Source organism: Aethalodelphis obliquidens, unplaced genomic scaffold, assembly GCF_003676395.1.
Source record: "Aethalodelphis obliquidens isolate GAN/ISIS:26980383/991018 unplaced genomic scaffold, ASM367639v1 scaffold46, whole genome shotgun sequence".
Taxonomy (NCBI): domain Eukaryota; kingdom Metazoa; phylum Chordata; class Mammalia; order Artiodactyla; family Delphinidae; genus Aethalodelphis; species Aethalodelphis obliquidens.
In genome coordinates, this window is record NW_020837990.1 from 12,280,333 (window position 1) to 12,296,725 (window position 16,393).

The 16,393-nt window shown below is 37.2% G+C and overlaps 1 protein-coding gene across 8 annotated transcripts in view; it reads right to left on the reverse strand.

Annotated features, from left to right (window-relative positions):
• SIK2 (salt inducible kinase 2) overlaps positions 1–16,393 on the reverse strand; it is a 132,073-nt gene that overhangs the window by 40,472 nt on the left and 75,208 nt on the right. For all 8 annotated transcript variants that reach the window (XM_027082341.1, XM_027082344.1, XM_027082346.1 and 5 more), the window contains one exon: positions 7,695–7,856. In XM_027082341.1, the coding sequence (XP_026938142.1) occupies positions 7,695–7,856 (162 nt within the window). The remainder of the gene's footprint in view (positions 1–7,694; positions 7,857–16,393) is intronic.

Genomic DNA, 16,393 nt, shown 5'->3' on the forward strand with positions numbered 1-16,393 from the left:
AAAATTCTTTACATTATATATAGATGAGAAATTTTCTAATTTATCCCTCTGCTAGCAGAAGTCGACAAGTGAGGGCTTTCTCATCTCTACAATATTGAATGCTATGTTAAAAGCATCCTTAATAAATGAATGGGAATAATTAAGATGTTTGCAAAGTAAATGTCAAATATACACCTACATTCATTTTAGAAATCTATATTGATTTTAAGAATGTGTTAAAATAGACACATCTTGTCCTTTTCATGTGAAGATGATTTATGTTCCTATCCCTACAACGCTAAGGCATGTACTCCAAGTTTTTACTTTAACGTTAGTTTTGAGATTTCCTGATATATCCATATTTTCTCACCTGGTTTCTGTGTGGCCTAAAATGTTGATAGAAGAGAGTGTTTGGCGTAGAGTCTCTAACCACATTAATTAGTGTTGACTGACTCATGGAAATCAACTTGGCCTTAAAAGCTGAGTCTTCTAATTACCTCTTATCTAACTAGTAACAGACCATGGATATATTTGAAAACAGTATTAGAACTACTATTATTGTTTTCTGCTTTATATTTTGAAAGTGACTGACCTGAACCTTCATGATAACAAAAATCAATTATTATTACTGTCGTCACTAAATCACATAAATTATCAGTGCCCAATCGTCATTAGCAAAGGGCTAACGTTTTAGGAATAACAGGGCCTTCCTTACACAGAGTAAATAAGCTGATTACTGTCTGATGGGAACAAAGCACATTAGTGAATACTGTCGGAGTGAAATAGATCAAACATTAGCATGCATACAAATCATCTGGGGAACCTGCTAAAATGCAGATTCTGATTCAGTAGGCCGAGGGGTGGGCTTGAGAGTCTGCACTTCTAACAGACATCCCAAGTGATGCTCATGCTGGTCCCCAGACCACTCTTCCAGTAGCCGGGAAATAAAGAATGAAACGGAGGTTTTGAAAAAGATACAGGTGTTAAACAGTTTGTCGCTGTTTATTGTTGCAAAATAATTATAATTACTAAATACTTTCAAGATTTAATATTTAAATAACAAAGACTAAATAGAAGTCGTTAGGTAAACAATTTAAATCATTATTTTAAAAAGGAAAAAAGCAACCAAAACATTGAAAACCAGTCTTCAAGCTAAGAGAAAGTAAATGATTTCTAGGAATCAACACAACCAAGGCAATTTTTAATCTCCAGCAGTGTGTTATAATGTCTAATTTATAATTTTAAAAATCCTCCTACAGAGAAGCAGATGGTTTTAGGGTTAAATTTATCCTTGTTTCTAAAATTACCAGTAGAATTCAGATATCCAGTCTTGCTGAAGAGTTACACATCTTTTGTAGTTATTATAATAGGAACGAAGAAGACAATTATGAGGAAATGAAAGCGGACAAATGAAAGGTAGTAGAGTGTGGAGACGGAGCTGACCCACTGCACAAACTGAATACCGATCAGCCAACGCTGACGTCACTGCATACCTTGTTGCCCACCAGCAAGAGGCCAGCTGCACAGTTTACTTCCAAACACCAGTCACTCCCTCCCTACCTGACAAGAGGACACAAGAACAATCATCACAGTTGAGATGAAATGTGATTCTGCTGACCACTGTGAGACATCTATTTGTTCAATGAGAGAGTTCAGTGAGCTAAGAAGCAAGTAAACGCTCTTCCTCAGCCCAAAATGGAGTGGGGGAGGCGGAGGGAGGTGAAGAGGGGAAACACAAAACAAAAGGAAACAAAACCCTTTGAGCTGTCTTCCATATTCCAGGCTTAATGTGCGGCTAGTGCTAAGTAGGCTTGAAGGATAAAGACAAGGTCTCATTGTGTTTGCTGATGCAAAAGCTCTTTGCACATTTTACATAATACTAGTGGCAGGAGGATAACAAATGGAAGACTTTTAATAAATATTTCACTAACAAAACCTGCTTCAGCCTCTCCCACCCTTTTTCGGTTCCAGGGCACAAAACTAGAATTATATATACAGAAACCCTGTCTCAAGGTCTTCTAATAAGCAGGAAGGTTGTTAGAAGCAGTCATGAGAGATGATGGGCTACTCAGAGATCATAGGTCAATTCAGAAAGGAAGCATTCCTCTTGGGCTAAAGACAAGTGACTTGTGATGCACAGGTCAGATTAATCAGGCTTATATCACATTACTAATTACACTGAAGGTCCCTCCAAGGGAAAAAAAAATTAATTTACATCAAGCAGAGACAATTTAGAATATAAATGATAAACTTTCCTTGTACCTCTGAGATTTGTATTAATAAGGCTTTAAACCTTGGTAATTAAAAAAAAAAGACACGGTGGGGGGGTTATATGGCTATCAAACTTTTCAGAATTTGTTTTCACATGGAATCAATTATACACTGAATACAAATAATAGCTACCTTTTATGAGTGTTTACATGGTGCCAGGAACCTTAATTAACAATTTATTTGGGACTTCCCTGGTGGTCCAGTGGGTAAGACTCCATGTTCCCAATGCAGGGGGCCTGGGTTCAATCCCTGGTCGGGGAACTAGATCCCGCATGTATGCCACAACTAAGAGTTCACATGCCACAACTAAGGAGCCCTCATGTCGCAACTAAGAGTCTGCATCCCGCAACTGAGAAGTCCACATGCTGCAACTGAGAAGTCTGCATGCTGAAACTAAGACCCAGCACAGCCAAAATAGATAAGTAAATAAATAAATATATTAAAAAGCAAAACAAAAGCCCCCAATTTATTTAACAAAATCTTAGCTAGCACTAACTATGTACCAGGCACTGTTCTAAGAACTTTGCAAATATTAACTAATAACCACTATGAGATATGAACTTCTGTCATTCCCTCTTAACTGATAAGGAAACTGAGGACAGAGAGGTTAGGTAATGTGTCCAAGGTCATGCAGCTAGTAAGTGCAGTGCCAGGGTTCAAATCCAGGTAGCCTGGCTCTAGAGCCCATAATCTTACCTATGACCTCTCTGTGTCTAACATTATCACTAATCCCTACAATGTTCCTGAGAAATGGATTAATCTCTGTTTAACAGATTTGGAAACCTAGGCTCAGTGAGGTTAATTAATCAGCCCAAGGTCACACAGCTACTAATGGCACAGCCAGAATTTGTACCAGTACTGTCTGATATCAAACTCCACATTCTTTATGAGAAGCCTTGTTTGAATTGTGATATTTTCTGAAAACCTCCTCCGAGTAATTCATACATATTAATTCTTATCTAAGTATTCATTATAAACATTTCAGATTAGGAAAGTTGAAGAATAAAACTAAATGTCCTTCATCTATTTACTCTCAAGTTAATGCCTAAATAGTCATAGCCAAAATAGCATGGAGGAAACAGTACTGCAATTATCAAAACCAATGAAAGGGACTTCCCTGGTGGTGCAGTGGTTAAGAATCTGCCTGCCAATGCAGGGGACATGGGTTCGAGCCTTGGTCCGGGAAGATCCCACATGCCACAGAGTAACTAAGCCTGTGTGCCACAACTACTGAAGCCCGCGCGCCTAGAGCCCGTGCTCCGCAACAAGAGAAGCTACCACAGTGAGAAGCCCGCGCACCGCAATGAACAGCAGCTCCCGCTTCACTGCAACTAGAGAAAGCCTGCACACAGCAACGAAGACCCAATGCAGCCAAAAATAAATAAATACATTTATATATAAAAAAAAACTAATGAAAGCCAAAATTTCTTTGCATTCTGCCTCTTACTCTGAATATCCTAACACTCGTATTTTGCGATGGCTGTAGGTCTCATAATTGAGGCGATGAGCACACACAGGTGTGGATGAATTCATGGCCCACCAGTGTCTGACGTTTTTACCCGCTGGAGGAGCATAAACGAGAAGCTGATTTCAAAACCAAGTTTCTGTATTTATTAAAATGAACCACGTCTGATACTTCTATTCCATTTTCTGTCTTATAAAGAGACAAATGTTTTAATTTAAATCTAGTTTTGGTTTGCACTTCTCTTCAACTTCAACATACAAGATGGTTAAAACAGTTCATTTATTCAGCCCATTTAGCAATTAAAGAGATCTTCATAAGCAGAATAAACAGAGATAGTATAATTTGAGAGAATAATTCTGTATTTTATTCTGAGGTTTTGTAATTTTTCCATGGAGCCCCATCTTTCCTACATGTATTAGATTTCTTTAAAATTCAAGAAGAATCCTCAGAGATCAGAAGATGATATTTTTAAAGGGAAGCAGGGCCATAAAAAAGTTATAAAAATCTATGGATTAAAACAAATACCCTGGAGAAGTTCTTTTACAGCATTGGAACACATCTAAACTTCTGATGACATGTGGAATCCTCCATGATCTGGCTCTGCCTACCTGTCCAGGCTCTTTTCCTATCATTCCTCACTGGCACTTATGCTCCACTAGCCCTGGTCTGTAGTTTCCCTACACACTTTGAGTTCTCTGGGCTGCCTGCCTTTGCATGTGCTGATCCATTTGCCTAGAGCTGCCATCCCTACCTCACCCCTTCAACAAACTCTCCTCCTTTCTCCTTCTCTCCCCCAATCCCACCACAAATGCCTCCTTCTTAATCAAGTCTTAGCTAATAATTTCCCTGATTCTTCCAGGCAAGTTAGTCGTCCTCCCAGCCTCATAGCCTGTATGACAGTTATCTTTTTATGTTATATTTACTTAAAGGTCTGGTTCTGGATTAACTCCTTAAGGTAAGAGCAGAGTTGAGTGTTTTTGTATTGCTGTTGTTTTTGTCTTGAAATATTTGAATCTCCAGGATTTAGCCCAGGAGCATAGTAGATACTTAATAAACATTTGCTAAAATTTGGGGTAAATGGTGGTGAGGATGACAGTGAAAAAAATGTGGGCAATAAGAAATTTGAACACTTAGCTGTACTGCGTGTACATGTATGTGTGTGTGTGTATCTACTTGTGAGATATGGAATTAAGGACACTAAATGTATAAATATAGAATGATGGAACCCAAAATTCAGTTAGTGAGTACTCCTTGAGGAATAACTGAAAAACAATGTTTAGAAAATACAACATGGTGCAGTGGAAGAAGCCAGATACTGTGGTCAGAGAGATCTAGGCTTGAATTCCAGGTCTGCTACTTATTATCTGAATTGCCTTAGGAAGTTATTTAATCTCTTTGTGTTTCAGTTTTTTCATCTGAAAACAGAGTACCTGCAAATAATGAGGGCTCAATAAATGTTAGCTGTGATACTAGCTTAACCAGAGAGAACAACTTTAGGTCTCTGAGATTTTACCTGTCTTCTAGATAAAAATTAGAAGGCCTTGAATTTCAGATATTCAAAAATAAAAATAGCAAAAACAAACAAATAATTAGATTTCACATAATGACAGAAATACTGGGTTTATCTACCTATACTATAGGCTAGAATTATAGAAGACATTATTACAGCCAGGCAAAACTTGGTTATAACCTTAATGGAATGTTCTGCATATTTTGTTTGCAAGGTTTTTTGATGTTCTATTTTGACACTGTAATTCCTATAGCATATGACTCCCACCTCTAACCTTTCTTTCTCTGCCTGAAATGACTCCCAGAACTCCTTTAAGGTATTGTTTTTGGTGCAAGTTTTGTTTTGGCAATAAAGGAATGTAAAGGTGAAGCAGGGGTTTCCCCTTCTTTCTACAGAGTAAAGAACTTCAAAAAAACAAGAGTCCTCTCTGAGAAGGACAATTTTAGGGCAGCTGATGCTTTCAAGGAGAAGTAAACAAAAAATTACAGTGAAGTGCACTACAGAAAGTTTGCAAAAAGGAGTGAAATGAATGAGACCAATGGAAGGGCCAAAAGAAGAAGGAAAACTGGGAGAAATGAACACACATTATAAATTACAGAAACACTAATACTGTATTTTTAAAACAAAAAAGATAAATCAGTATAAATCTTCATATATAATGGGAATGTAGCAAATTAACTTAAAAAACAGTCTTATTCAGGCAATTCCATTAGGAAAAAAAAAAAAATCACAGACTACAGAATGAAAAATCCATTACTTCCCTGAAACAAATGTGACATTGGCGTTTAAAATTAATTATTAAAATTAAAGTAAGTAAAAGTTAAAGTAAGTAAAAATTATTTGCCTTCTCTAAAATGCCCAAGTTGAAAATGAATGATAAGTGGCATAGAAATAAACCAGTTAAATGTACAAATCAGAGGCTTTTCACTTATATTTTATACCACAGTGCAGCAAACTAAGGCAGTTGTTTTCTCCCTAAACTTAGCGAGTCCAGTGAGTATCCAACCTAGCTAGTCAACCACTTCTTGGTCAGCTTCTCTCATGTGGATGCCTCTGTCCCTCTTTAATACCCTAAGACAAAACACCACCGCTTACAACTTTGCTAAGCTTTTGCTCTGTGCCCCTTATTTTCTTCCAAACCCTAACCAGAATAAATCTCTCTGTCTCCTTCCCACACCTACAACCTCTACTGCTGTACTCTAGCACACACCCACATTTTCTTAATTGGAATACTGCATTAGGTTCCTGATTAGTCTTCCTGTCTTCAGTCTCACCCCCATCTCCCACCTATCTTCACTCTGTGGCCAGAGAGACATCTTTCTAACATGCAAATCTAATCATCTTGTCCCAGTCCCACTTCATCTCCATCCCCGCCTTAAAATTTCCAATAGGCTATGCTCCCTATTACCTACAGAATAAACTCTAAAATCTTTTTCATGGCCTTCAAGACCTTCATATTCTGATCTTCGCCTACCTGCTCTTCCTGTATCAATCCCCCATAACTACAGATCTTACATTTAACTAATATTGAGCAATGGTTCCCCACCATTACAATTTCAATCTCTTTCTCTCTCTTGTACCTGTGGTTATTTACATAGTTCACCTGTCCTACTTCTGTTTACCTCCCTGGCAAGCTTCTAACTCATCTCTCAAGCCTAGTTCAAAGAGTTCCTTCTTTGTGCAGCTTCCTGACTTCTCAGATAGACTGATGTTCCTACATCTATATTCCTATTGCACTCTGTACATATATTTTTTGGCAACTATTATATTGTATTTTCATTATTCTTATTTCCGCACCAGACTTTTAAGATCACAGGAAATGACTTTTTGATTTGTATCCTTAGTACCTAGCATAGCACAGTACCTGACACATAAATATTTATTGACTGAATGAGAGTTTTGACCATGTGAAAAAGGAAACTTGGAATATAAAATATTTATAAAAGATTTTGCGAATTGTGAAAAGGGTAGGAGGAAAACTAGCAAAATAATCCTTAGTCTCCATGTTATAAATCAAAACCCTATTGTATCAGAAGAAGGCAAGGTGCTTCTCATTCTACTGCCGTTACCTCCTTTGTCATTCTTCTGTCTACAATCTCTTTGCAGCCACCAGTCATAATTAAGAGAGCAGGGTAGAGCACCAGCAACCTATGCTACTCCTCCAGCCCTATCAGCCCCTCCAATCATCACACACTCAGTGGAGTGCCACAAAGGGGCCTGAACACAAATCAGACTGAGGATACAAATCAGACCCCAGTCGTAGTCCTGCCACAGTGTGCGTTGATAAGGAACTTATTTCCCTTACTTTTCATTATTACACATAGGACTAAGGAAATGAATAAAATACATTCTGAGAGAGCTTGATGTCATGGGTGGAGGCTCCTGAATCTCTGCCTGAAGGTCTGTTTCTGCACCCTGAGTGCCACGGCTCATATCTGATCACGTTAGAGCCAGCTGTGTCCCAGTTACCTGCTATTTTGATATTCATGTTGTTATCCAGCAGAAGATTTTCAGCCTTGAGGTCACGGTGCACAATCTTCCGACCATGACAGTAATCAACAGCAGACAGGATTTGCCAGAATTTGCGCCTCGCCTCAGACTCATTTAACCGGCCGTGGTTAGCAAGGTAGTCTGTAAAAGAAGAAAGAATTGAGAATTATTCACACACACCAAAAAACCCCACTATTAGTATTCAGGATTCTTTTTTTTCCTCTCAAAAAGTGCTTTTTAGAATCTCAAAATTAGTTAATAACAATAACAATAAAAGAATGAATGAAGGGAAATACAGCACACAGAGACTCAAGTTCAAGGTCTTGGCTAAGTGCCTTTTCCTCTCTGTGCCTCAACTTCCTCAATCATAAAATGAGAGGGTTGGTCCTTTTTTTTTTAATTGATGTATAGTAGATGTACAATATCATGTAAGTTACAGGTGTACAATATAGTAATCCACAATTTCTAAAGGTTATACTCCATTTATAGTTAGCCTATAAAATATAGGCTATATTCCCCGTGTTGTACAATATATCCTGGTAGATTGTTTTATACCTAATAGTCTGTATCTCTTAATCCTGTTACCCCTATATTGCCCCTCCCTCCTTCCCTCTCCCCACTGGTAATCACTACTTTGTTCCCTATATCTGAGTCTGCTTCTTTTTTGTTATATTCACTAGTTTCTTGTATTTTTTAGATTCCACATATAAGTGATATCATACAGTAAACAAACAACAAAAAGAGTTCTTTTAATAATGAGAGTTAGTGTTCAAGTAAAACGCTGTTTTCCAAGTTCCTTGCCCTGAGAAAAGTAATTCTAATCATATTTTCACTGGAGCCCAGATACGTGGAGAGAGCCCAAGACCAGACAATAGCAACTGGCATAATATCCACAGTACAATTCAAAATGCTTTTTTAGGTTAAGAGATACAAACTATCATGTATAAAATAAACAAGCAACCAGGATATATTGTACAGCACAGGGAAATATAGTCAATATTTTGTAATAACTTTAAATGGGGTAAATCTGTAAAAATACTGAATCAATATGTTGTAAACCTGCAATAATCATATTATAAATCAACTATACTTCAATTAAAAAAATGTCTTTTAAAGCCCAAACACTCTCTCTGTTCTTTGTTGAAAAATTTATTGAATATTTTTCCTAACCACATTTTAAAAATAAAATTTATTTAAAACAAAGAACATGAATAAATTCTGACATCTCATCAGAAGAGGGATATCTTTCCTTTAAACAACCATTCATGAAGTTATTGTACAAACCACCTGTAAAAGGAGATACGATGGTCCCTGAAAGTAACTTAAATAATTCTCACCCTGTTCTCCTAATCAATGGAGCAATTCTGATATACCCCAAAACATGCAGACTTGTTCTCAAAACCATGTTCTTTAAAGAAATATACTGTGCAAGATACATTAGCTATTTTTGTGCTATGTTATAATATCTATTAAAGCAGTTTATTTGAAAATTAATTCTGTATGAATTAATTCTGTATGAATTCAATAAAACTAAAAACAATTTATTCAAGTTTTACCTGAAGATCTAAAAGCCCTCTGAAATGGTCTTTTGAGGGAAAGGGGGTCAACATAAACCTTGAAACGCTTTCCTATTTAAGATTATTTTATGAAGTTAGGAACTGTATGAATGAATGAATATTTATAGTCACCTTCACATATTTTCTGCTCCAGGCTTTGGTTTTACTAGTTTTTAAATTCCATGCCTTGGCTCATGCCATCCTCAATATTTATTATAAAACTTACTAACATTTGTAAAGTACTTTACAGTTTATAAAGCATGTTCATGTCACAGTATCTCACTTAATCTTCCTAAAAGCCCTCTATGATAACTACTACTCTAATTCCCATTTTGTAGATGAGGAAACTGAAGATCAGAGTCATTAAGTAATCTGGCTGAATTCAGACAACTGGTAAGTGAATGGCTGATCTGGAACTAGAAACTTTGAAAAAAACTGTTTTAAAACTGTAACAAGCTTCTTTACTAGACTCCTACTGAAATCCTAACTATCCTTCCAAAACCCTGCTCAAATGCCACTTTGCCCTAAAACAGTCCCTCATCACTCAGGTAGTAATCTCTTTCCTCTGAACTCCTTATCACTTATACCACACTGCCTCACACTTTAATTATCTGTATATGTATCATAATATCTCAATGTGCGTGCACATCTGGGTGCACATGCAGACACAAACAGCCCTAATTCTAACACTCTGTGTATAAGAAAATAAAAGATACCATCATTTAAGCTTCCTGAGGATAGGGGCCATGTCATTCTCTTCTGCACTCCCCACACTGCTTAGCACTATGCACAAAACAGCACAAGTGAAGTACTTACTAAATACTTGTCTGACTAGTGTCTTAATATGGATGGTATCATGAAACGCTCCAAAAACAGTATTATAAAAGTGTGGAGTAGGAGTGCTATACTCTACATGTTATAGGCTTTAAATGTAACTGAACATTTTGTATATTTTTCTATATCTGCTAGTATCACAAACCAAGATGATCAGCTCGTCACAACTCCCCATTGCCTTTACAGAGCACACACAGTAGCCATTCATACTTGTGAAGGGGAAAAAAGGATCACTTAAGAACTAATATGTAGACTTTTCAGCCAAAATGTCCAAACTGTTATCAGAGCGACTATGTCTAAGTAAACTGGCAAGTAAACAGTGTGCTTTCTATTCAAAAGAGTAAACCAGAGCCTCATTTCTATACTGGATGAGCTGGGAAATCTAATAAAGGATTGGATCCTTGGGCAAACAGAAATTCCCAAGGGGAATGCAATACGTTTTCTGTAAGGGATTATATTTTGGCTAGCTAGTAATATCTTTCCTAATATTCCACACAAATGCTACTTAAACTGTATCTATCACTAAATGAGACAATTTTTTCACAAATGATTGACTTCTCCAAATAGACAAAATTTCTTCCTGTTGAAAATTCTGCATCAATGGGTCAATGGGAAAGATTTTTGAGATTTCGACAACACAGAGAAACCTAACAGATCCAATGTGAACAAGTACAAGTTAATACATGTGGAAAAATAACCTGAACTACTGCCTACAAAATGAGTCTTGGGAAGCACAGTAGAATCTACAGTAATTGTTTTTTGAAGCGATCAGTCCAAACTGGAACCGCTACAGCCAAGGGGGTGAAAAAGCTTTGAAGCCTGGCAGGAAGGGGACTGTATGAAAAACAAAGGTGTGGTATATCTGAACCTAAAATTACCGTTTGAAGCTACAGTCATCACATGTCAATAAGCCTGTAACACACAGTGAGAAAAATGACAACATCCATGTTCCAGAGATTAAGAGACCAACTATTTAAAGAGATGGTATTTTCACTTCTTAAGTGAAAATCTCAGCAAGTATTTAAGCATATCTATGATCTTCCCCACTCTTTGATTTCTGCAGTGTAAACATCCTCCAAAACTATACTATTTGCTGAGAGATGAGAAAGTAACTGAGGCAAAAACCTGTGGCTGCAAATTACATCAGTTTAGGTTTAGTATATCATCCCCATTGAGGGGCACTGTTATCAATCCAAGCTCAAATTAATGCACAAGGTCTAAAGAGAACATGCAAGAAGCACACATTTCACATTAAAAAACTACTTAATTATGGTAACAGAAAAAACTTATATACTATACATAGAGAATCTGAAAGATGCTACCAGAAAACTACTAGAGCTAATCAATGAATTTGGTAAAGTTGCAGGATACAAAATTCATGCACAGAAATCTCTTGCATTCCTATACACTAATGATGAAAAATCTGAAAGAGAAATTAAGGAAACACTTTCATTTACCATTACAACAAAAAGAATAAAATACCTAGGAATAAACCTACCTAAGGAGACAAAAGACCTGTATGCAGAAAACTATAAGACATTGATGAAAGAAATTAAAGTTGATACAAACAGATGGAGAGATATACCATGTTCTTGAATTGGAAGAATAAACATTGTGAAAATGACTATACTACCCAAACCAATCTACAGATTCAATGCAATCCCTATCAAACTACCAATGGCATTTTTCACAGAACTAGAACAAAAAATTTCACAATTTGTATGGAAACACAAAAGACCCTGAACAGCCAAAGGATCTTGAGAAAGAAAAACGGAGCTGGAGGAATCAGGCTCCCAGACTTCTGATGATATTACAAAGCTACAGTAATCAAGACAGTATGATACTGGCACAAAAACAGAAATACAGATCAATGGAACAGGATAGAATGCCCAGAGATAAACCCACACACATATGGTCACCTTATCTTTGATAAAGGAGGCAAGAATATACAGTGGAGAAAAGACAGCCTCTTCAATAAGTGGTGCTGGGAAAACTGGACAGCTACATGTAAAAGAATGAAATTAGAACACTTCCTAACACCATACACAAAAATAAACTCAAAATGGATTAAAGACCTAAATGTAAGGCCAGACACTATAAAAACTCTTAGAGGAAAACATAGGCAGAACACTCTATGACATAAATCACAGCAAGATCCTTTTTGACCCACCTCCTCCTAAAGAAATGGAAATAAAAATAAACAAATGGGACCTAATGAAACTTAAAAGCTTTTGCACAGCAAAGGAAACCATAAACAAGATGAAAAGACAACCCTCAGAATGGGAGAAAATATTTGCAAATGAAGCAACTGACAAAGGATTAATCTCCAAAATTTACAAGCAGCTCATGCAGCTCAATAACAGAAAAACAAACAACCCAATCCAAAAATGCGCAGAAGACCTAAACAGACATTTCTCCAAAGAAGATATACAGATTGCCAACAAACACATAAAGGATGTTCAACATCACTAGTCATTAGAGAAATGCAAATCAAAACTACAAGATATCACCTCACATCGGTCAGAAGGGCCATCATCAAAAAATCTACAAACAATAAATGCTGGAGAGGGTGTGGAGAAAAGGGAACCCTCTTGTACTGTTGGTGAGAATGTAAATTGATATAGCCACTGTGGAGAACAGTATGGAGGTTCCTTAAAAAACTAAAAATAGAACTACCATATGACCCAGCAATCCCACTACTGGGCATACACCCCGAGAAAACCATAATTCAAAAAGAGTCATGTACCACAATGTTCACTGCAGCACTATTTACAATAGCCAGGTCATGGAAGCAACCCAAATGCCCATTGACTGGACGACTGGATAAAGAAGATGTGGCACATATATACAATGGAATATTACTCAGCCATAAAAAGAAATGAAATTGAGTTATTTGCAGTGAGGTGGATGGACCTAGAGACTGTCACACAGAGTGAAGTAAGTCAGAAAGAGAAAAACAAATACCGTACGCTAACACATATATATGGAATCTAAAGAAAAAAAAAGTTCTGAAGAATCTTGGGGCAGGACAGGAATAAAGACACAGATGTAGAGAATGGACTTGAGGACATGGGGCGGCGGAAGGGTAAGCTGGGACGAAGTGAGAGAGTGGCAATGGACATATATACACTACCAAATGTAAAACAGATAGCTAGTGGGAAGCAGCTGCGTGGCACAGGGAGATCAGCTCGGTGCTTTATGTCCACCTAGAGGGGTGGTATAGGGAGGGTGGGAGGGAGATGCAAGAGGGAGGAGAAATGGGGATAAATGTATATGTATAGCTAATTCACTTTGTTATACAGAAGAAACTAACACCATTGTAAAGCAATTATACTCCAATAAAGATGTTAAAAAAAAAAACCTTATGAGTGTAATAGCAATTCTCTATACTAATTGCCTATGTGTGTATTTTTGATGACTGGATACAGTTTAAAAAATTCTTCTTTCCTATGTTTACATTTGTTCTGATTGTTAAGTGAAATTTAATTTTATGTTTGTTGGTTTTAATAAGAAAACTCTTTAAGGCTATATTTTGTATGTCCTCCCCCACCCCCCAATTTTGCTCTTACGGTAACTGATTTTTATTGTATTTTTACAAAAACCATGGTCTGTGACAGACAGGCCAATCAAAAAAATTGGTGTTTCAATACTGATAATTTGAGAAATACTGGGATAGACAAGTAAACAGGCAATTATAATAAACTGTGATAAAGGCTAGCACAGGAATAAATATATCCTAATAAGTATTTCTGCATTTTAAATTTAAAATTTTTTATTATAGAAGTTTCAAACATAAATGAAAGTAGAGAAAATATTGGGTCGGCCAAAAAGTGTCTTCGGTTTTTAAGTAAAAATAAAAGAGACATTTTTCATTTTTACCAAGAAGTTTATTGAACAATGTATTCACCCTTCTGTTCTACTACCTTCTGCCGTTTTTCAGACAAGTTCATAATTCTATCTTCCCAAAACTTTTTATCTCTTTGAGCAAAGAACTGTTCCAGGTGCCTTTTACAGTCTTCCAGGGAATTGAAATTTTTTCCATTAAGAGAATTTTGTAAAGACCTAAATAAATGGAAATCCAAGGTGCAACATCTGGTGAATATGGCGGATGAATCAGAACTTCCCAGCCAAGCTGTAAGTTTTTGCCAAAGAAACACGTGGTCTTGCATTATCCTGATGGAAGATTATGCATTTTCTGTTGACTAATTCCGGACGCTTTTCGTTGAGTGCTGCCTTCAGTTGGTCTAATTGGGAGCAGTACTTGTTGGAATTAATCATTTGGTTTTCCGGAAGGAGCTCATAATAGAGGACTCCCTTCCAATCCCACCATATACACATCGCCTTCTTTGGACGAAGACTGGCCTTTGGTATGGTTGGTGGTGGTTCATTTCGTTTGCCCCACGATCTCTTCCATTTCACATTATTATTATTTTTTAATTATTATTTTTTTTTGTGGTACGCGGGCCTCTCACTGCTGTGGCCTCTCCCGTTGCGGAGCACAGGCTCCGGACGCGCAGGCTCTGCGGCCATGGCTCACGGGCCCAGCCGCTCCGCTGCACGTGGGATCTTCCCGGACAGGGGCACGAACCCGTGTCCCCTGCATCGGCAGGCGGACTCTCAACCACTGTGCCACCAGGGAAGCCCCCCATTTCACATTATTGTAGTGTCCACTTTTCATAGCCCGTCACAATTTGTTTTAAAAAAGGAACGTTTTCATTACGTTTAAGTAGAGAATTGCATGTGGATATACGGTCCAGAAGGTTTTTTTGCTTAACTTATGTGGAACCCAAAATATCAAAGTGATTAACATAACCAAGCTGGTGAAAATGATTTTTAGAGCTTGATTTGGATCTTTTGAGTACGTCAGCTATCTTCCGCGTGGTACAATATTGATTGTTCCCAATTAATGTCTCAATTTGTTCACTATCAACTTCAACTGGTCTACCTGACTGTGGAGCATCGTCCAGTGACAAATCTCTAGCACGAGACTTCGCAAACCACTTTTGACACGTTCGATCAGTCACAGCACCTCCTCTGTACACTGCACAAATCTTTTTTTGCATTTCGGCTGCGTTTTTACCTTTCTTGAAATAATAAAGCATATGCTGAAAATGTTGCTTTTTTTCTTCCATCTTTAATATTAAAATGGCTACACAAAAATTCGCCAATTTTGATAAGTCTTTTTAAAATGCATGCTGATGTGACAACTGTCACATACAATCTAACAAAATTGTTTTGAATGAAGTTAAGGACAACTAAGTGCTTCCAGAGCCATCTTACGGAAAAAACCAAATGAACCTTTTGGCCAACCCAATAATATAATGAATCCTCCAGATTTAAAAGTTATCAACATTTTGCCATGCTTGCTTCATTTATCCTTTTTTCCTTCCTTTTCTTCCTTCTTCCCTCTCTCCTTTCCTTCCTTCTTCTTTTTTGTTGTAGTAACCTAAGGCAAATCATTTTGTTTCACCCTAAATACTTTTTACGTATCTCTAAAATAAATGGCATTTTCTTACACAACCACAGTACCATTATCACACCTAACAAAATGAACAACTCTTTTAATACCATCTAATATGCAGTTTGAATTCAAATCTCCCCAGCTGGTTTATTTGAGTCAGGATCCAAATAAGATGTATATTTTGTATTTGCTTATTTTGTCTTTGCAATCCTTTTATTCTGGAACAGCCCCCCACTGACACCCCCACCTTCCTTTTTTTTTCCCCATGCTACTGACTTCTTAAAGAAACTGGGTCAGCTGTCCTATAGAATTTCTGGATTTGTCCTTTGCTTCCTCATGATATTATTTAACATATTCTTCTATCTTCCGTATTTCCTATAATTTGGAATTCAAGTATAAAGTATAGAATAGATTCAGGTTTAATTTTTTTTGGAGGGTGGCGAGAATATGTCATAGGCGCATCTACTTGGATAAATATAATGTGGTTCTCCTGCTTTTAGGAATGCTAAGATTGATCAGTGAGTTCGGGGGTGGGGGAGTGGTAATACCTTGATCCTTCAATTAAAGATTCTCGTCACTTTTCCTTGTAATATGGCCCTCAAGCTCCAGTGTACATCAGAACCCTTAGTGGGTTTGTTACAACAAATTACTGGGACCTACCTTCAGAGTTCCTGATAAAGTAGGTGTTGGAAAGGGCCCAGAAATTCATATATTTTTAAGAGGTGCACAGGGGAAGCTTAAGATATTGGAACAGGGGCCACACTGAGACCACAGCACTAATATTAATATTTATTGGTACCTTAATCAATTATTTCATTGGGGTTACG